Genomic DNA, 23,097 nt, shown 5'->3' on the forward strand with positions numbered 1-23,097 from the left:
TCCCCATGAGGAGTACTTGCTATGTTCCAAGTTTCAATTTTTCCCCTTGTTGGGGTTTCAGAGATAGAGGTCCAATTTTTTCCCGTTTTTCCAACATGACTGCCACACCTCATGATCTATGACGTCACAATTATCATTTAAAGCATTCCACATGAGTCGTCGCACCACTGGTGAAAACTTCGTCTCAATCCGATAAGCGGTTGCAGAATAAAACACCAAAGTTCTGTGCGGACAAACAAACAATCAAACAATCAAGCAAACACGAACAAACAATCAAGCAAACACAAACAAACCATCAATCAAGCAAACACGAACAAACAATCAAGCAAACACAAACAAACACAAACAATCAAACACGAACAAACAATCAAGCAAACACAAACAAACAAACACGAACAAACAAACACAATCAAAGAAACACAAACAATCAAGCAAACACAAACAAACAAACACAAACAAACAATCAAGCAAACACGAACAAACAATCAAACACGAACAAACAAGCAAACACAATCAAAGAAACACAAACAATCAAGCAAACACAAACAATCAAACACAAACAAACAAACAAGAACAAACAATCAAGCAAACACAAACAAACAAACACGAACAAACAATCAAGCAAACAAACAAACAATCAAGCAAACACAAACAAACGAACAAACAATCAAACACGAACAAACAAACAAACACGAACAAACAAACAAGAACAAACAAACAAACACGAATAAACAAACAAACACAATCAAAGAAACACAAACAATCAAGCAAACACAAACAAACAAACACGAACAAACAATCAAACACAAACAAACAAACAAACACGAACAAACAATCAAGCAAACACAATCAAACAAACACAAACAATCAAACAAACACAATCAAACAAACACAAACAAACCCAAATACAATTCCCTCTCTGGCGAGGGTAACTGGAGAGTTTCTCGACCTCGATACCCTCATGTACCTTAGTTTTAATAAATAGTAACAAGTGTTAAATGTCTGCACGGGGTTCTAAACGGGGGATGGATGGGTTCGGGGGGGGGGGGGTTCAAATGGCGTTTTCTGAGCTGACAAGCTTGGAGAAACAATTCCCATTTATTGCCACATCTGATGCAATTCAAATACTCTAATGGCGGCGAGGTGCTCCATTTGAAACTGTTTGTTGGATACATGTAGATTTTTGATGCAGAGGGTCCGTAATAAAAAATTACTTTGGTGTCAAAACCAGTGACCAATCGCAAATTAATAGTAAATGATTTTAAAAGGCGTTAAAAAAAAACAACATCCGGAGGTTTATCGTTTAGCGCAGTTTTATACACCGCCCTAACTTATACACTGTGCTGAGACGACGTTGAGTGACCGTTGAAGAGATTGAGGTATTTATTTATCACCGTCGATCGGCATTCGCATGGCGCACATTGCGATATGGCGGCTTCTTCTTCTTCACCCAGAAAGGTTCCTCATCAAATGCCACGCCCACTTCCCAAGGCCTGCGCTTCACGGCTCCGATTACATACACCGCCCGAAATAACTTGTTCCGAGAGTGTTCAGTTACCAAGCAGTTTGCTCGCGCCTGCCAAGCAAGCCGTTTCGATGAAGTGCTTAAGCCACTTGGCGAGCGCTCTGCAAGCTGATCGGTCATGGAACACGACCCTGATTTTATATTCTGAATCGTCATAAAGTCCCTTTGGCCTGGTTTTTGCTTCGTTCCATTTTTAAGTTTCAAAATTTCAGTGTTTGTCACTAATCCTCTCTTTATACACGACTCTTTAAAAGAATAGATTCCTCGTTATGTTTTTTTTTTTTACGCTGCTCCGCGCTAATGTCAGGATGTTTAACCCGCGTCTTTAAAATCGTGTATTAGCAAAACAAATGTCAGCGCGCTGGTTCCTCCGCTTCGACCCCTGACGTTATGAAAATATTTATTTTAATTTTTTTTTTTCATCGAATCTATACCAAGTAAGTCGACCTACGAATTACCACAAACTGAATTCGACCTCAAAACTGCCGAACGTGAACAAAGCTCCCGCTGAATGTAGATTTTGTGACAACCGGAAGTAGATTTCAGGGTAAACACGTGAATGAGTTAAATAAACTGACGGGGAAAAGAGCGGGATGGGGAGAAAGCGATCCAGTGAGGCGCGGGGAGAGCCGCGGCTGAAGGCGAGCAGATCACCTGCACCTGCACCTGCACCTGCACCTGCACCTGCACCTGGACACGTCACGCTTCGGGTTGAAAAGCACGCCAAGGCCGTACGGGACGCGTTTGGATCGAAGCGGCTTTGCATGCCTGGTACGTACTGTATTCATCAAGCGGACAAGAACGTTCACGGTACGAATATCAAATACGTACGATCGCTCTCGGATGGGCGAGGAGAAATAAATAATTATATGTAAATAAAAGGAATAATTTAATTTGATTCAGAAATGTAAAAAAACAATTACTGCGAGTTCGATTCCCAGGACCCGACTGTAAACTCAGATTGGTGCTTCGCAGGCGGGGGGGGGTGTTGCATCACGAAGTACGTGTCCTGCTGGACGTTAAGTCGGGTTGTCCGTCGGCTGACATGAGTCGGTAGACGTCAAACAAATTCCGAGCTTAACCTGCAAGGGGGGGGCACTGCATGAACGGCACGATGGTGCTCGCTAAGTAATTGACAGCCGAGCACTGTCCTTACCTGCACTACACGGACGCCACATACCATCACCCATGAACACACAAAGCTACATGCAATATCCCTGCACCTTCCCATCTCCAACGCATCCAGGTACCCATCCAGGTACCCATCCAACTCCAATATTTAAACCCACCTTTCCAAGGAGACCAAACCTTTTGATTGACTCTCTGGTCCAGTCTGTATGTTATGTGCAGGGTGAGTCAGAATTAGCGCCCAATTTCTGTAAGTTGATTGTTTGTTTGCCATTTGTATTACAGTGCACAAGAAGGTAGAAATAAATGAATGACGTGTTTATCTAACCATTTATTGAAGAAAAAATTATTACAAAACTGTACCAAGCTGTTTTACTTGCAATTTTCAAAGTGCCCTCCCTCGTGATCGATGCACAATTGCAGCCGAGCAGGCACAGAGCGGCACACACGTCTGCAGAGTTCGATATCAATTTCCTCAAACTTTGCAGTGATTTGAGCCTTCCATTCCTGAATGGTACGAGGCTTTTCACGATAAACAAGGTCTTTCATGAGCCCCCAAATAAATAAATCTGGAGGTGTAAGGTCTGGGGAGCGTGCCGGCCACTCAATCGGACCGCGGCGGCCGATCCACTTTCTGGGAGAGTTTTCATCAAGCCACTGACGAACATAACGTCCATAATGAGGTGGAGCTCCATCATGCTGGAAATAACAGTCCTGATCTTGAACCCTGGGCCAAAAGAAGGTTTGCAACATATCCAGGTAAATTTCTGCAGTGACAGATCCCTCAGAGAAATAGGGTCCAATTATCCCTAATGGAGATATGGCTGCCCAAACTCTCACTCCAGGTAAATTTACCTCCTTCTCAACTGTCACTCTTGGGTTATTCGCAGCCCAGTGGACACAATTGTGTCTGTTAATTGTGCCATTAAGCTTAAAACATGCCTCATCTGACCACCAGATGTTGTCTAGCATTGTGTCCTCTTCATGAAGTTTAGCTAAGAACTTTTCGCAAAATTGAAGACTGTGGTCGTCATCTCCATCATGAAGGGCATGCAGTAAGCATGGAATGTAAGGTGTACATTTTTTCTTGTGAAGGATACGGAAAACCCTTGATTGGCTCACTTCCAACTCTGCAGATAAACGGCGAGTTGACTTTTGCGGACTTTGTTCCAGTCTTCTGATGGCTTCTTCAGCCTTAGCTACATTCGTTGCCATTTTCGGATGACCGGACTTCTTTGCAGTGGCTACCGACCCTGTTGCTTCAAATTTCTCGACAATCAATCGTATGTTTCTTCCCTGAGGTGGGTTATTATCGAATTCCTGTGCCAAACGGCATGCCGGCATCGTTGGTTGTTCATTACATTTGTAGTAATGTTTCACGGCCGCAATGCGTTGATTCATTGAAAGGTAATTCATGGTTCAATTTGGTGCAAATTCAGTAACTTTCCAAACTCGCAGCAATAACCGGCAAAACAAAATCAAAAATAAATAAATTACGAAAATTAATAATCTGCAAGACAATTATTAACAACATGACTTCCCAGAAAGAATCTGACAGCCGAAAAAAAAGAAATCGGGCACTATGTTTGACTCACCCTGTATGTGTTATCGAACGACTGTTTGTGATGTGCATTGTTTTTGGGTGTGCCTGCGTGCAGATGAAGGCCTGGAGGTGGATTGTCACCCCTTTCACCACTGCATTGTCTCAAACTTCCTGGAGGCTGAAGAAGGCTTTTTTGAGAACCTCCAGAATGAGTTGCTTTCACTCTCCTTTCGACGCAAATCAAATGATCTCTACAAATTCCAGCAGGTCTTTGGATGCTTTCAAAAAAATCACTGCATGACTTTTGATTTTAAGGGTTTGTATCGATGATTGATGAGAAGATGGAGTTTCACGCACTTTGAATATCCCTGAAGTTGCCTTTGTAAAGGCTGATGTCACTTTGTGCCAGAGGATAAGTTAAACCGTGAATTTTCAATATCAAACTCGTAAATACCCACTCCGTCATGGACCGAATTATAGTGTCGGTGAAATACTTTGCACAATGCTATGTCTATGTGTACAGAATAATAAGAAAAGATTTGTAGTTCATATTTGACAGACACTGATATGCATGCAACCAGACTGGGTGGTGTAATGGTTCTGGCATCCTCTCTGAGTCTGTGAGGTCTGCCGTTCATGCCCTGTCCGAGTCGTACCTAAGACTTTAAAAATGGTACGTGCTGCTTTCTTGCTTGACGCTCAGCATTTAAAATGATAGATCAGAGACAAACGATGCTTGGAAGGCAATGTCAAACCACTCGGTATCACCTTTGCCAAAAATCGTTTCGGCAGCACTGATGCGCTGCAAAGAGTGCAGCACATCAAATCATTGTTCACACATTACTCTACCTTGTGTATGCTCCTCTTCCATCCTTTCACTCTATTCAAATGGCACCACAGCCCACTCCGCTCATGAGAAGGCTGAATGCCTCAATTCTGTGTTTGCTTCCAAATCTTGTGTCCCCCACACCACACTCTCGGTACCCATCCTTCCCCGTAATACCCAACTGCTCCTGCACTCTGTGGCTTTTGCACCTGAGAAAGTGAAGAAGGTTCTTTCAACCTTCGACTCCGACTCACTCGACCGGATGGCATCGGCTCACGAGTCCTAAAAACCTGCTTTGCTGCTCTTTTACATCCCCTCTCTGCCATTTTCACCTGTCATTTACATTAGGTCGTCTTCCATCTGCTTGGAAATCCACCGACATCACTGCATTACAGAAAAAAAAACTAGAGGGGGAGCACTCGGTAGAGTGCAAAACCTCCGCCGCCAATACTGCTGGGTCACTCAAGTGAACCTTATATCTTATTCGTTAAATATGACGTCAACAGTGCTCACAGAGTTATAGTTCTTTTCTCCAAGATTTTTTTTTTTGGGGGGGGGGGGGGGGTTGGAAATCACTTAAAACATGTAGAAATACAAAAACAAAAATTCAAATATTTTTTCAAAATGGCCGCCATAGCGGCCATATTGGACTTTGGACCAAGTCTAAAATCTGATGGCATGATCCTTGGACCATACCTAATCCCCCCACCAAGTTTCGTCGAAATCCGTCGGAGTTTTTCCGTAATACTGTTCACAAACAAACAAACAAACAAACAGAAAGGGGTGAAAACAGTAACATCCATCCATCTTCGATGGCGGAGGTTAATGAAATCCTTCCTTTTCTCCAACAACCTCATCTCAGATCACCAATTTGTTTTCAGACCAGGTCATTCCACCTCGGACATGCTGCTTCTACTCGCCCAACAATGAATGGAGGCCCTCAATGTCATCTATGAGATCAGGGCCTTCTCTGGGACATATGTCATGCTTTTGATAGTCTGGCATCCTGTCTTGTTCTCCAAACACTCTGCCTATGGCATCCAAGGCCGACTCCACACATGGCTTGCTGACTTCCTCTAATCTCGTAGAGAACGTGTGGTACTGAATGGAATCCTTTCATCCACTCTCCTTGCCAAGGTTGGAGTGTCCCAAGGCAGTGTTCTGGACCCAGTCCTCTTCCTGATCTTCACCAATGATCTCTCTGACTCTGCAAAATCCTCTTTATCTATTTGCTGATGACTCCACCCTCGACTGTGATATCCCACATCCTTCAGACAGACAGGCTGCAGCCTCCTCCCTCTCTTCAGACCTTGACAAACTCACAAGCTGGTCAAACACTTGGAATGTCTTTCAATCCTGACAAATCTCACACTCTCACTATCTCTTCTCTGAAAGGACCAACTGGCAAACCCTCCTATCTACTTTCTTAATCTACTCAATCTCAATCTACTCAATCTCAATCTACTTTCTTATCTACTCAATCATCTTGAGGAAGTTCATTCATTTAAACTTCTGGGTCTCACTGTCAGCCATGATCTTTCTTTTTTTCCAAACCACATTTCATAGTCGGCCTCCAAAGGCAGTCACTAACTGGTCATCCTCCGTCCTGTAAAGTCCTTCCTCAGCACACCTGAACTCCTTTCCACCTACAAGTCCTTCATCCGCAGCTTGATGGAGTACTGCTGCTCTCCCCTGTGGGCTGGCTCCCCTGCCACACACCTTGCTCAACTTGACATCGTGGAAACAAATCCTTCAAGATCATTGGAATCTCCCACGATGAAGCTGAGTTTATGGGCCTATCACTTCGTCATCACAGACAGGTCGGTGGTCTCTGTGTTCTACCACCTCCTTTCTCATCTTGTACGCTCTGCTCTTTTTCTACTTTGTCTGCCCCAGGTTTCTACAGGGCACACAAGGTCCACCATCAACCCCCTTCTGGTGGAACTACCTAAATCCAGTATCACTGCTCACCTCCTCTCATTTGTTACTCTTTCCTCCCAGCTGTGGAACCAAGTTCCACATCCTGTTCAATCTCATTCTTTCCTCCAGTTCTTTTAGACAGCTGTTTACCGCCATCTCAGGTCATCCATGATCTCTTCTACCCTCATTAACCCGACCTCATCCTAAACCCACCTCTTTCCAAATGTCCAGCTTTCCCTCTTGAGGGTTTCCTTCTTTATCCATCTTTGCCCACCCCATGCATCCTTTCCTGCCTACCATTCCTCCCCACACCCATTATTTGTCTAATTGTCCCTCTGGTTTGGTTGTTGTTGGTGTTTCCCCCTCTCGCTACTGTCCTTTTGTCATGTTGTGTCCTGATCCGATCAGTGTGCTAATTCCAGCTCTTCCACGATCCTCGAGACTATGTATACAATTTTTTTTTTCTTTAAACACCACTTCAGCCTGGCGGAGGTATGTACTCGACCGAGTACCATTCTCGTTCGTTCTTGGTTTATACACAAATAAGGAAACTCTTTGCCTTCACTTCCAAGACCCCAAGAATTTTGGTAAGGGAGGAATTTTTTTTATAATTCATTTGATAACATTTTTTTTTTTGTTCCATCTTAAGTAGAAATGTAAAATAGTAGTAATAATAATATTGATTAAAAAAAATTACCCTAATGAAATCTCAAATTTTACTGGACGTACAATACAGGACAATGGAAAAATCCCCTGTACTCGGGTACAGGTATGGGTACAGAAGCTATGAGTAAAAGGTTTCATTTCATAACTTGATAAAGACAATGGAATTCAATATTTTGTAAGTTTTTATTTATTTATTTGATTAATTAATCCTATTCATTAGCGTGTTGGTTCATCTGTGACAGTTTGAAGGGTTTATAATTTATGTTGCCACAAATTAACCTTTTTTGTCATTGCAGTCTGATGATCTGGGAAAGATACAAGAACCCTGCATTTCTGCACTACGGTACATTGTTACTTCAATGGCTTGGTATCCAACAAAACAAACCCGTTGGTTTGAAAATTGCGCATCATTTCTCTGAATTGTGGTTCTGCTGATCCAATGGGGTGTGTTCCACAAGGATAATAAAATACACACTTTATTTTTTAATGAAAGAAGTATTTCAAAACTTCAAAAACAATCTTCAAACAATTTCACACACTTCAAAACAATTTCGAGATATCCTCACTAACAATCATGTGCTGCTTGTCAACTTGGTATCGATCACAATCGTGTAAGAGATGACCTCATGCATGATATTTTCAATACCAGTCAGGCAGATATCATTCTGAACCTCAACCGCAACACATTAATGGGGTACTCGAACCTGCAGCTGATGTGTAAACATCCTCCATTCATAAAAACCTTTTAATATTAAGCAGAGGTGACGGCTTGAATGGTGTGTCCCCAGATCACCAGATTATTTGCATTTGTGATAGAGCTTGGGAACCACCTCGTGCGTGTATGGCCTTGTTTCATTTGGGTGGACTGTCGGGTGGGACATTTGGAATTTGGCCAGGGTGGTTTGCATACGATGGCATTTTCTTTCGAAAGATCCCGTGAGATATTTAAAGTCCACCAGCAAATGCTTATAAATGGGACGCCCGGCTTAATGACACATCCAAAGGAAGCCGTATCCTTTGATGTCTCACATTGCCTGAAAATCATCAGCATAACAGCCTAACCTAGACTGGATGGTTCAATGGTCCATGTGATATATCTGATCTATTCTGTCAGCTCAAGTCATCTATCTTATCCATCCATCTATTGGTACAATACTCCACAGAGCATCGGTGCTGCCGAAGCAGTTTCCTGGGAAATTGGGCACAATCCTGGAAGGGTCACCACTCCGACGCTGGCTACTCGAGTAGCTCAATCATCCCAGCAAGCTGGTACTCATTTTGCCGACCTCGGAAGGATGACAGGCTGAGTCAACCCCACCTGGTATTCATTCAACGACCGAGCAGGATTTGAACTCAGGACTCCAGGATCCCAAGCTCACCACCCACACCATTAAGCCAACACCAGGCATCAACCTTATGATGTCACAAAATTATCTCCAACTAAGCTTTTCCAACCACAATCTTTGCACGATTAATCCAAAAATGGTTTGTTTTAATATATCCTTGTATCCTAGCCAGTGGTTAAAAAATAAATAATAATAATTAAAAAAAAAAAAAATATATATATATATATATATATATATATATATATATATATATATATATATATATATATATATATATATATATATATATATATATATATTGTTGCGGTCTTCGCGCCCGCCGGCGTGCGACGGCCACGTAACTCGAATCGCGGCACGTCGCCCACCGGACGGACAATCCAGTCGTGACCCTCTCGGACTAACGCCGGGAACCAGTCACGGGTGGACCTTTCGGTCTCACCGCGATCGAGCCAATCAGCCCCCGCGTGGGATAGGGTTGCTCGCCAAATTCGAACTACCTAAGTACCCACGCGGAGGGTAGACCGGGCGATCGCACCTCGCCGCAGGTCGACTTCGGACACGGGCCACTTAAGCGACCCGTTCCGTACTATCAGAATAACCGAGCGGTGTTATCGTCGACCTCGACGGTTCGATTAATTATCGGGCGTATTCAGCCCACTACCAACCCTTTACGTGAAGCAAGATGGGGATTCAATGGAGGAAAAGACGAAGCGAAGCGGGAGAACAGTTCAACAATAAAGCACATTTATTCGCGACGAACGGAAAGCACACAAATACAATTCCACCAAATGCACACAAAAAAAGAAAACACAATTCCATTTACACAAAAAGCAAACATAAAAGTGAAAACACAGTGCAGAGCTAATACCGACTACCGAGCACACGGCAACACTTATACAATTCTACTTCACAGACGGCGCCGACAACACATACCCAAAACCAAGGAAAAGAAATCCCCCAAGAATGGGGCAGGCCTGAGGCCGAGACCGGGTCGGGCCTACCCGTCTGGTGATGAGACGCGGAGCGGCGATGGCCCCGCAACCCGCGGGCCTCGTGGACAGTGCCTGGCAGGGGGTGGGAACGGGGCCCCCTTGGTCGCACTATCTCAGCGCGGGGGGAAACAGGAGGGGGTTGCTGATGCTCGGGGTATAGAGGATCTTTATTATCCCTGGTGTGCGTCTCCACCTCGGCCAGGTCGCGCTGCCGGCCTCCCTCGGGCGTGCAGCTCCTGGCACCGACGCGAGCACCCCCTCGTCCGACTCTCTTCAGCTTCTCCAGCCACTGCAGGCTTCGGGCTCCAGACTTCTTTCGTTCTCGTTTGCGACTCTCTTCTGACTGACGAACACCGTCCTTTTATCCCCCCGTAACTTTGCCTTTGACCCCCTCCCTTTGACCTTTCACCTCGCTCCCCATTGGCCCGAGAAAAAGTGGGCGTGAAGGCTTTTTGATCCACAAATTTGCATATATCGATCGTTCTGGAGGCGGGGCCAAATCGCCCCTCGCTCACCGATTGGACGGCAAAAAGTGGGCGTGTGTCGTTTTTGATCCGTTTTTGAAGCACAAAATCCGTGATTTTGTACACGCTGTTCAACGTGCGCCCTACACGAGTCCAGCATCGGTGCCCATGAGTGGCGCGAGATGACGGTGATGCGATGGTGGCGAGTTGTGACGGTAAAGGTCATGGCGGTTGTGGTGAAGCGGCGTTGTGGTTGGTGGTTGTTGTTGTGGTTGTGATGGTGGCGATTGGTCCAAAATAAAGATAGTAAAAGAAAAACGGCTATCCTGAAGAGTCGCAGCACGTATAAATGACCTGTATTCCCACTAGACAACGGGTTTGGGCCTAACTACACATGCACTTACCGAGATACCTCACCTAAGGGACCTGAATGGTGGTTTGCGAATCTGGTAACCACAACAATATATATATAAATACAGGGTGTCCCAAAAGTCACCTCGGGATTTAGAAATGAAATAACATTTCTGTTTTTTTATGAATTACAATTATTTTTATATCAAAATAAAATTTACAAAATGGAGATAAATTTGCTTTATTTATGAAAAATGATGCAGCTTAGATGTCCTCCATTTTCAGCTTCACAGAGACGGGCTCTTTCGACAGCATTTTCCATAACAGCGGACAATAACTCTGGCTGAAACCCTCGAATTACTGCAGAGATGTTGTCCTTGAGCTGCTGAATTGTATGGGGCTTATTGATGTATACATGCTCCTTCAGGTAACCCCAAAGTAAATAATTGGGAGGTTTCAAATCAGGAGAACGTGATGGTCAAGAAATTTCTGAATTTCGCGAAATTATTCAGTGTCCAAAAATTTGCCTTAGAAGCTCCACCGTGGCTCGTGCCGTGTGGGCAGTGGCTCCATCTTGTTGAAACCATATCTCAGGTTTATCCTTCACTGCAGGATGCACAAAATTCTCGAGCATGGCTCGATACCACTCACTAGTGACCGTCGTCGCACTGTCATCCTCATTTTCAAAAAATAAGGGCCGATAATTCTTTCTGACGTTACACCACACCAGACAGTGCATTTGAGAGGATGCAACTCATGTTGATGAATCGCCCAAGGATTCTCTAATCCCCAGAACCTACAGTTCTGCTTATTCACAAAACAGTTAAAATGGAAATGAGCTTCATCGCTCAAATTCAGTTCATGAACAAATTCGTTTTCTTCATTGACCAACCTCTGAATTTGGAATGAGTAATTTAAGCATTGTCGATGATCAGTCGGTTTCAACTTTTGCACCAATTGCACTTTGTATCGGTACAGGTGCAAATCGTTTCTTAGTATGCGATACAGTGACATCCGAGACATCCCCAACTGGTCAGAATGTCTGCGGATCGATGTTCCGGGTTATTCTTGAACACTGTCCAGTGCACACACGTTCACGATTAATCTGCGTACGGACTGGACGTGGTCTTCCAGATCGTAGCATGTCACATACTGACCCATATTACTGAAAATGTTGAATCAACTGACGAATCATGAAATCTGAAGGTGGTTTTCTGGCATTGAAGTGTCGGCAGTGTGCTCTTTGGGTGAGAATAATTGATCGATGAAATTAAAAATAAAATTCCACGATTTTGGTTCTTTGTTCAGTTGTGATTTTTTTCCATGCGTAATTTCCAATTGTTAATCTAAATTCTGAAAAGAAAAGAAAAACAAATTATTAAAAAATAGAAATGTTATTTAATTTCTAAAACCCGAGGTGACGTTTGGGACACCCTATATATTGTTACGAATCTACGCCCGCCCGGCATGCGAACGACCGCTTTCGCCAATGGCAGCCGTACGCCCACCGGACGAGCAATTCAGTCGTGACTTCCCGGAACAACGCCGAGAACCAGTCACGGGTGTGCCTTCAACGCACACCACGGCCCAGTCCATATTCTACCCACGCGCAACAGGGTCAATCGCTGAACATCGATTATACCTAAGTATTCGCGCGGGTAACCTACCCAGGGACCGTACCTCGGCGAAGGCCTGTTTGGACACGAACCGCTTAAGCGGTTCGTTCCGTTTTGGGATAACCGAGCGGGTATTATCGCCAGACCTCGCCGGACCCAATTCTATTATCGGTATTCAAAAACCAACTAGTATTCCGAATAAACAATATGGCACTTCATTGGGGGGAAAAAGGACACGACGAACGGGTTAACATTCACACAAGCACATTTATTTACTACACACGTATACAGGGATGCAGGTATATACAGGCAAGCAATCAATGGGGGAAGGGGACAAGACACGAACAAGGTAAAGCACTATGACCGTCTATGATTTACCATGTACATTTACTTAACAACAGTTATACTTGAAAGACTCGGCGCCACAACATTCACTCAAAAGAAAAGCAAAGAAAAGACCCCCTGAAAGACAAGGGAGTCAGACTGGGCCCGTGGGCCTTTATAACGTGGTGCTTTGATGACCGAAAGGGCCCCACGAGACCGTTGCAGGTTATCTGCACCCTCGTGGTGCCTTGCTGGGGCGAGTCGCGACGTCCCGTCCCCATGGCAGCTAGCGTAGCCGCGGTTGCGCCCAGGCCTTGTCAAGCGGCAGGCGAGCTCTCTCCGGCTCTCCCCACACGCACGCGCAGGTTCGCACGACACAGCAGCTCTGCGTCTCCAGCCCGCGTCTCCTTTGCGACGCCCGGACCTCCACCGACCGACCGACCGACCGACCGACCGCTCCAAGCTCCTGACTCGGACATGAGCCCAGATCTTCACGCAGCTCCGGCAGAAGCAGCACAGCTCCTTCCGAGGCGTCCAGCGGCAGCAACAACACCAGCAACGACAGAGAGTTCTTTCCACCAGCACAAGCAGCAGCAGCAGCAGCAGCTCCCCCTCGCGATTCTCCTCAGCACTAGCAGCAGCAACAACAGCAGCAAGTCCAGAGAGAGAGAGCGAATGCTCCGTGCATGCTTTTTATTACCCACACCCTGTCCCTCCGCTCTCGCCCCACCCTCCTTCCAGAACATGCGGAGAAACTTCTCGAAGGAAGCATTTTCCCGCCAAATTAGGGACGCGCGCCGCTGCGGTAGTTCTCTTTGTCCCTTGCAGGGTGAAATTCACCGTGGCGACGCCATTCGTCCGGGGGAGGGGGGAACGGGGGCCGCCTGCTTTCCCTCGACGAAGGCCAGGCCTCTGGCAACCGTGTGCCGAGGTGGAAACGTGGTGGTGTGGTTATGAGGGTTGAGGTGATCGTGGTTGTTGTAATTGGTGGCGCTTTGTGGTTAGGGTGGTTGTGTGAAGCGGTTGGTCCAAAATAACGATAGTAAAGAATAACGGCTAACTCAAAGATCACAGGCCTGTCCACACGAATAAACCCATTAAACAACGGTGGGGAAATCTAACTGAACACGGACTTATTGATCTAACTAAACTAAGGACCTTTATGGTGTTCTGCGAATTTCCACGGCCGTGACAATATCATGTTCTGTTGGTGTTGTAACATTGCTGTTGGTTCTTTTTATCTACCCATGACTTGATTGTTAATTGTTTTGAATTTAAGTGTTCCATTAAATATTTTATGCTCCATGTTCTCTGATTTAATATTAAATATTTTGGAAAATTTCGCGAAACTAGAAGCACCTGCTTCCAACAGGGAGGTTGGGGGAGGAGGGGTTATGTTATTATCCTTATTCAAACGTGTAATACAAAACACCTCACTGTTTTGCAAAACGTGGGGACAGGCACAGTCCTGTAAAGGGTGGAGACTTGTAATACCCTCTCCTACCCAGAGTGGCACTACACAATACACATTTACGTAGAGAACTTGCATTCCCCTCCACCATCCCCACCCCCCCCAGACCACCGGTAAAGATAATAACACCCCTACACACACACACACACACACACACACCGGTCCATGAATTACAGTAAGGATTACAAAAAATTTAGTTTGATTGAAACAACTATTTTGGTGTGTAATCAATACCTGGAGAAAAGTCTTTCATTTGAAGAGTCTTTTGTATTTGCTTTTTATTTCATCCTGTAAGAAAAATTATTTCTTTCCTTGTATTGGTGCAGACAAATTTTGTCCACGGATTTCCGGGTTTGGCTCTCTGATGTCTTTGGCGTGACCCTGGAGACGACTCTGGATATGTTCTGCTCCAAGTACGAGCATACAGGTACACAACGCTCACTTCCATCCACCTCGTAACCATTCGTAGCAACAATTTTCACATTACCACCCTGTGTGAAGTGATTGTCGTGAACACTTCCTTGTAGCTGGGGTAGAGTACAGTACGATAAAGGCCGCAAAGCCATGTTTCTGTACAAAGAGCAGAGTCCTTTCAGCTTGCCCCATGTATGCAATGTTCGTGCGTAGTTTGAAGTTTCAGGAAGTGTGCCTCGTGTTTCTAAGATTCGGCTGTCCTGGCCATTCTCGCAGATGTATTGCTCTGCCATGATGATGAGTTGGAAGGCAGACGTGTAGCGTACATCTTTTACCTGGTGCCTCCGTGGACTCATGAAGATGGAGGGCAGCTGCAGCTGTTCAACGTCGATGGTAATGATCCCTAATGGAACATTTTGTTTGAGGGTACATGCAAACATCTGTAACAATATGTATATGTAAACGCCTCGACATATATTTTATAGGGAAACTTGCATATGATGTGTTTGGTCTGATTAGTTTTGGCCTAGCATGCAGAATTACTCTATTAAGTGCAGTACTTTAATCTGATGGTGCATACGACTCTATTTCACCCGAATATTGTTTGTAATTAAACGTGGATTGTCCTTTTTGGAGTTCCCATATTGTGAAGACCTGGTCTTGCAGATGCCGGGATTCCAGTTTGAAATCCCACATACTGTCCTGATTTGTGCATTCATACGAGTGTCCCCATTTTTTGCTATATTATACACGAGCAAATACAACCTGTCACTTTGCTGACTGACATAATAAGGGGTGGAGAGAGGAGGGGACAGAGGAGAGTAGGGGGTAGGGGGGAAGAGCGTGGATGGGGGGAAGGTGGGGAGAGTGACACCTCACCTAATGTTGCTATACACTGTGGGTGGGAAGGGTTGAGGGAGAGAGAAAGAGAGTGATTGGGGTGGGGGGGGGGAAAGAGCAAACAAAAAAAAATACAACAGAAAGGTAAGGGGTGGAGGTTGTGTTATCAAAGAGAGCGATATGTTATGCGTAATGACCGAAAACACACACACACACACACACACACACACACACACACACACACACACACACACACACACACACACACACACACACACACACACACACACACACACACACACACACACACACACACACACACACACACACACGTTAGAACAGCTGTACACACAACGACACAACAGAGTTTGTAATCTAATCCGCTCGCTCATCTGCAAAAACATTGATATTCCAGTTCCAGGAAATTTGTGGGAATGTGAGCCAAAAGTAACCACTGAAAACATCGAAGTACTTACCGCTCACGTACAAACTAATGATCCCATAAAGCGTGAACATCGAAAACAAAGCATTGCGACCAGATATCATAGGTACAAAAAACACAGTAGAAGGCATTGTTTATTGAGGTGTTGATACCGGTGGTTTTGGATTAAACGATGCAGAAATCAAGAAAATGACCAAATACAAAATACCAAGACCTCAAGCATGAACTGAAAAGACCCTGGAAGCTGAAGAATGCCAAAGTTGTACTCGTGATAGCTGGACCTACAGGAATGATGACAAAGAACCTCACAGAGATATTAAAAACCATCGCTGGGAATATTACTTCAAACGAACTACAGTTGAAAGCTGTCCAGGGCTCAGTGACGATCCTGAAGAGAGCCCTCGCCACAAAACTTTGAGAAAAGAAAACTTCACAGCTTCATCCATGTATCGTGACCCCTTACCCTGATGAAGGTGGATAGTTTGAGCCTGCCCTGGTAGGACTCCATTCTACATTCTGAAACCAGCATATGTAGATACCAATCAATAACAAACAAACAGAGGTGGATACTTTGAGACTTGGTTGGTCTCTGTTTCACCTGAAACCCAACCACTATATGTGGAGAAAGCAGGCAACGACAGCAACTTGCACATGTGTAACACACACACACACACACACATACATACATACATACATACATACATACATACACACATACACATACACATACACATACACATACACATACACATACACACATACACATACACACATACACATACACATACACATACACACCCACACACACACACACACATACACACATACACACATACACACATACACACATACACACATACACACATACACACATACACACATACACACAAACACACATACACACATACACACATACACACATACACACATACACACACACACACATACACACATACACACATACACACATACACACATACACACATACACACATACACACATACACACATACACACATACACACATACACACATACACACATACACACATACACACATACACACATACACACATACACACATACACACATACACACATACACACATACACACATACACACATACACATATACACACATACACATATACATATACACACATACACATACCTTTGACGTTTGGTCCAAGGTGTCAACTCTGGAGGTCGATTTAGAATTCGCGACATGGCCTTTTGGCAAAAAGCTGTTCTTAAATTATTTGCAAAAGCATTTTCGAAGTTCTTTTCTTTATTATTATCTTTTTTGGGGTGTGTTTGGTGCTCGAGTATAACCGAAGGAGTTATGAGTTGACATGAGGTGGATTGGTTATTTGATGCCATCATTACCTCTGCCACCGAAGGTGGATGGAGGTTATGTTTTCACCTCTCTCTGTCTTTGTTTGTGAACAGGATATCTCAAAAAGTTGTGGACTGATTCGGCCGAAATTTGGTGGAGAGCTGGGTATGTGACACTGATTAAATAATTAGATTTTGGTGAAGATCTGAATCCGGATCCAGATCCGATAGTTTTTTTTTTAAGCGATTCTTCGCCATTGAGTAAGTAATAGGGCTAAAACGATATATAGCACGATATCTCAAAAACGTATGGATGGATACGAACGAAACTTGGTGGATGAGTTGGTTAAGTGATTAGAACAAGTCGATTAGATTTGGTTCAGGTCTTAATCCAGACCTGCCTATCAGTGGGATACAAAACGTAAGCTCATCAGCCTGGTGGAGGTATGCGTTCTGTCAAGTGCTCTTCAAGTTACTAATACTTTTTTCCTCTCCAAAGCACAAGCTCAACCACTTTTCCTTGTAAGACACTTTTTCTTACTTTATAACTCTTCTGGTCATCCCTCCAATACAAGTAAGTATGCCTCCAATAGGAGATAAGATTTTATGCATTGAAAATGACACCCGTCAACCCCTTTACTTCGTTCCTCCGTCCCTTCCACTCGACTCATCCCTTTCTTGCTGCCATTTTCTCCGGCTCCTCATTTTTGGTGGCTGCACACACACCTTGTATTCCATCTCCTAGCTTGGTGTCATCTGTACTAATAAGGAAGATATGATCACTCCTGATGTTATTTTGTTTGATCGTATTGAAAAGTGTTACAGCAGATCCTTTTGCATCCACAGCTCACCTGAATCCCACAGATATCGCCAAGTCCTTGGTCCCGACGATGAACACGTTGATTTTCTTCGAAGTCTCCCCAGTCTCGTACCATCAGGTTGGCTCATTGAAATTGCCTTGCTTGTCATTGCAGGTGCTTGTTGTATGATTTGGTGAGCTGATGTTATCCATTGATTAAAAAAAAAAATAAAAGAAATTCCTCTTTCGTCACATGATGAAGGACTGACACTATTATACGAAGCACTTGGGTATTTGCATGCTCAGAGATATAGTAATAGTTGCACTGTGTTGTTGAAAAATCTCCCCATGTGCGTCTTGTTGTATTTACTCTACATTAGAAGACCGATGGTACATATCCTCGTGTGGATTTCTCTCTCACCACTGCCAGTGGACTTTAGAACTTGTCAGACGTGTCGAGCAACACAATACAAGGTGTAAAACTCGTGGTGTAGATTAAATGATCACGTAGTTAGCAAATAGCAATGGGATAGAAATGATGGGTCAGCTTTCAGTAGCTACTTTTATTTATTTATTTTCTTTTCTTTTAACCGAGTCTGAAGTCCTAACAAGAAAAATACAAGGTGGCACCTTCCACTGAGAAATGGAGAAATTGTATTTTTCACAAGGGGCAAATTGTGTACACCTCATTGGTGCATTTCAACCCCTCCTCCCCACCACCCCCCACTTTTACCCCTTGAGGTTTTATCCATGCATTATTTTCTTTCCATAACCTTTAATGTCCTTCCACCCTCATTTTTAGACTTTGCCAGTTTTCCCATGTCCATACCCTCCCTTTTTTCCATTATCTTTCTTCAGTTTCTTGAATTACTTAAGTGGGTATGTGTGTGCACTGGAATTTGGGTGTGGTGGTGGTGGTGGTGGTGGTGGTAGAAAAAAAATCTGTAACCCTAATGGGGAAAACTCTGTATATCAGGTGGCTGAGGTGTTGAGCCAGAATAAATGTCGACTCTCAGTGGGAGGGTGGTTCCATGGCCCAACCCTTCCACGTCCTCCACGGCAGCCGGAGTCGACCCTTTCTCGTTGTTCGCCAGTTACATCACACGTGAGCTTTTCATAACATTTCCCCTTGACTTGTTTCTTAGTGTTGTTCAAATTGGCTGCTTTGTAAGTTATTTCTGAAACTAAGTTAAATTATGACGAGATAATTTGTTTGTAATATAAAGTTTGTGCTTCTTGAACTCTCCTTAACGACTTGCAATCAACCTTACCATACCTGAGCTTGTCAGGTCTGTTGCTCGGTGCTCATCCAATCGGACAATATTGTTGCGGTTCTCGGAACCGCATGTATCCAACAGATAGTGGTCCCAAGACAGTTATTCCATTAATATACGTGTCGATAGTCCTTTTCCTTTTGTCTAGCGGGACAACAAGGGAGTGCGTTGTGATGATCTCATAGCTGGGGTTGCTTACATCATTTTCTTTTCTTTATTTAGTCCCCACGATTATTCCTGAGGTAAATTAGCCACGTGCGCCTTCGCTGTGAGGTGGGCCATCATGGAGGCCAGCGCATGCGGTGCCGCTGTGGGGAAACTGCTGCACAGAGATCCTCATTCCCGGGCGAGCCCTAAACCCAACGTGTGCAGCGAGTCATATAGTGCGCTTAGCAGTGCGGGATTATCGACTCGAGCTTCCGATGATCTGGGGAAGATTGCCGGTTGTATTAAAAAGGCATACGAATGAATACCTCTGAAGAGGCTGCACGAATGGTGTTTTTCACAACACAGGAAACACAGCCAGCATGACGCCCACGCTGTACGAAACACGTACGGAGGCCAATAAAGACGACGACCACACCATGTTTTCCGGGATACGAGTGTGCGGAGTAGAAGCGGCTTGTTCCTTTTCAACCTCAATATGCGACATATTGGTGCTCACCCCACGCACACGCTAGCGGAGTCGTGCAAACGCGAGTGCTGGCCACGTGCGTAATGGCCGAACCGCGCGCGCTGTATGGAATGTGCTCGAAGGCAGACACGTACGCCGCTCGTGAAATATGCATGGATTTATCTATAATGATGTACCTTCGGCCCTCGCTGGCAGCAGCGGATTCCCCACGGTTGGTGAACGTCTTCTCGTCTCTACGACCAGCGAAGCTGCAATCGAGCCGGGGAATGTACGGTGCGGGCCGCGTTGATCGGCGCTGGTCGGACGCCCGAGTGGGCATGCGGGACCCTCAGCCAGTTGCCAGGGCACGGCCCAGGGTTTTTTATCAGGACGATTGACATCCCATTTTCGGTGTGGACGATTCATGTCATGTCATGTGGTGTCAGAGCGGAATATTGTGGCTGTCTGAGACTGCCTTGCCGGAAAGGAAGTGAGGCGGTTTCCGGCCCAAGTTAGCGGGCAACGTGAGGGGTCGGGGACAATCAGAGTGCCCAATTCAGGTGATGACGTTCACTTCGGGGTGGCCCCTCCCCCCGCGCGGCAAGTCCAATAAAGGTCAGAGCGGTCCCTCCGCCTTTCTCTCTTTTTATCTTTTTCTCTTTTTCTCCGCCTCTCTCCCGCTCTCGCCTCGCCCTCGTTGACACCGTCACGACCCACCTCCTGCTGTCTGGACTCCGCCTCCTCATCTCCGCCCACACGACGTCGACCCCACCCGCCCACACGACGTCGACCCCACCTGTCCACCTGGTCCCACCGACCACTCCGTCCTCGCACTCTGGACTTCGCCCCTTCTCCACTCTTCTCCTTCACGAACAAGGTGTCCCCACGTGTGGCTGAAGCCAGAGACGACACGCCCATTGTCCCATCCCCCCTCCCCCCCCCAAAAAACGTATTGGTGGCACCTCGTGCTATCAAGCACAAAGGTACCAAGATCATAGCCTCAACTCCTTTCCCTTCCTGTTCAAAACTTTCTCTTCATCGGGTTTTCTGTGTCTGTGTGTGTGTGTCCTGGCACCTGTCTGCTTTAGTAAGACTGCAGAAGATTGTTATCATTATTATTGTTATTATTTTCGTGTTAAGTCTGCTCTGTGTCCCCTTTTGTAAGTTGCCTGTTTATTTGCTGCACCACACCTCTCTCCCCTATCTCTGCACAACACACCCCAATAAGTCTTTATCGTGCCACATGCCATTCCTCGCCCATTGTTAATAAATTATTATTAGGAATGTTCCCTGCTCGTTTTTGTCTTTTCTTCCATTGATCCAGCATGGTTCGAATCCTAGTTGAGCTGGGACTTTATACCCAACGATCTGTTCCTTTCAGCCGGTACATCCTTGGCAGTGTCGCTCGGCTGAATCCAATCCGGAAAAGTGATCCGGTTCAGACAAGGCGTACCGAGGACGTGTTCCCCAGTGAATCAACCACGTGATTAATTAGGTAACCCGATTAACCCATAGACTGGAGGACCCAAGGTCGCGTGGTTGAGTTATTGGCGTCCACGGTCGGTTAAGCGACCCGCCGCGTCACGGAATTATCCGTGTGCGACGGTCTACAATTCTGGGGAGTCTGATGGGAACCGAGATAGCTTCTCACCCGATCCCCGGCCCGCAACAATATCTTATCGTTTGCGGCCCATGGTGGGTTTGTCTAAATCTGCTTGAAGCTTGAACATGGTGGCTTCATTGTCCAAGTGCATAGCCATCTTTCATTTGCAGAACAACCACATTACATGACAATCAGTCGGGCCTCCACCGACTTGCATAGCTTGCATCTGATCACGTGTGACTGATCACGATCACGTGTGTGTTTGTATTTTCTTTTGCAACAAACAGTGTCGTTTATATTTCACTCGTCAATATTCCTAAATTACGTGGACCAAGATAATATATGCATTAATTAACAGAAATCGCAAGTAATCTAAACCTCAGCCAATTCAGGTCAGGTCAGGTATGGGAGCATGTGCCAGAACAGCACGTCGCTGCGTCCACTTTACGCCGGTACTCCAGGGGCCTCCGTCTGGCCATCCCCCAGGCAGATGCCAGGCCCATCCCCATCTCCTTGAGATGATTGTTAACCTGCTGCAACCACGAGGCACGTGGTCGGCCCACTGGCCTCCTCCACTCAAGAGACTCCCTCGCTGAGAGAATCTGGTGAGCAGGATCAGCGTCAGGAAAACGAGCCACATGTCCATACAGCCGCAACTGACGCTCACGGACTATGCAGGTAACAAATCTCATCCGAGTCTCTCTCAGCAACCGCTCATTGGACAGAAAATCCGACCAGCGATAGCCAAGGATTCTCCGAAGAGACCTGGTACCAAAGGAATTAAGTCCCCGTCTCAGATCCTTGGTCAGAGTCCAAGTCTCGCATCCATAGAGCAAGACTGGAAGAACCAAGGACCTGAAGACTCGGACTTTCGTCCTCCGGCACAGGTATCGGCAGCGCCACACCCCATGATCCAGTGAATCCATGACTCCCCAGGCCCGACCCAGACGTCTATTGACCTCTGACTTACAGCCAGCAGAGACATGAATATCACTGCCAAGGGAAGTGAATCTCTCCACGACCTCAACATCCTCACTACAAACAGACACAGACAGGACAGCAGCATCCAAGATGTCACCGAAAGCCTAGATCTTAGTTTTGACCCAGTAAACCCGTAATCCCAAGTCTCCAACTCCTCATTCAGCACCTCGAGGGCCCCCAAGAGGATGTCTAAAGTCTCCGCAAAGATGACTGCATCATCTGCGAAATCAAGGTCCGAGATCTTGACATTCCCAAACTATTCACCGCAGCTTGATCTCTCCGACATCCTCCCTAAAATCCAGTCCATACAAGTGCTGAAAAGTGTGGGGGCCAGTACACGCCCCTGACGAACTCCAGTAACAACTGGAAATAAGTCAGAGATGGTACCACCACACTTCACAGCACTCTCAGCACCAGAGTAGAATTCAGACATCGGATCGATCAGTTTGGTGGCACCCCACGACGACCAAGAATCCTCCAGAGGACGTCCCGATTCACTGAATCGAACGCTTTAGAGATCAACATAGGCTGCAAGCAGCCCCTGCCGAAACTCTCGTCTGCGTTTGGTGAGGACACGAAGAGCAAGGATACGGTCAATCGTTGACCTCATTGGTGTAAAGCCTGACA

The 23,097-nt window shown here is 45.5% G+C and overlaps 1 protein-coding gene across 2 annotated transcripts in view; it reads left to right on the forward strand.

The window, feature by feature from the left end:
- Nucleotides 1-1,989: 1,989 nt before the first annotated feature.
- The window catches only part of OGFOD1 (2-oxoglutarate and iron dependent oxygenase domain containing 1), a 76,509-nt gene continuing 55,401 nt past the window's right edge, over nt 1,990-23,097 (forward strand). The window contains exons 1-7 of one of the 2 annotated variants that reach the window (XM_085887560.1): nt 1,998-2,296; nt 4,312-4,463; nt 7,905-7,951; nt 14,499-14,599; nt 14,863-14,979; nt 18,047-18,138; nt 18,976-19,104. In XM_085887560.1, the coding sequence (XP_085743686.1) occupies nt 2,119-2,296; nt 4,312-4,463; nt 7,905-7,951; nt 14,499-14,599; nt 14,863-14,979; nt 18,047-18,138; nt 18,976-19,104 (816 nt within the window). In that variant the 5' untranslated portion in view covers nt 1,998-2,118. Of the gene's footprint in view, nt 2,297-4,311; nt 4,464-7,904; nt 7,952-14,498; nt 14,600-14,862; nt 14,980-18,046; nt 18,139-18,975; nt 19,105-23,097 lie in introns of both variants that reach the window. The other variant, XM_085887561.1, reaches the window with a different exon arrangement.

This window comes from Eptatretus burgeri, chromosome 7, assembly GCF_056783735.1.
Source record: "Eptatretus burgeri isolate ZD-2024b chromosome 7, Ebu_testis_v1, whole genome shotgun sequence".
In the NCBI taxonomy this organism is placed as follows: Eukaryota; Metazoa; Chordata; class Myxini; order Myxiniformes; family Myxinidae; genus Eptatretus; species Eptatretus burgeri.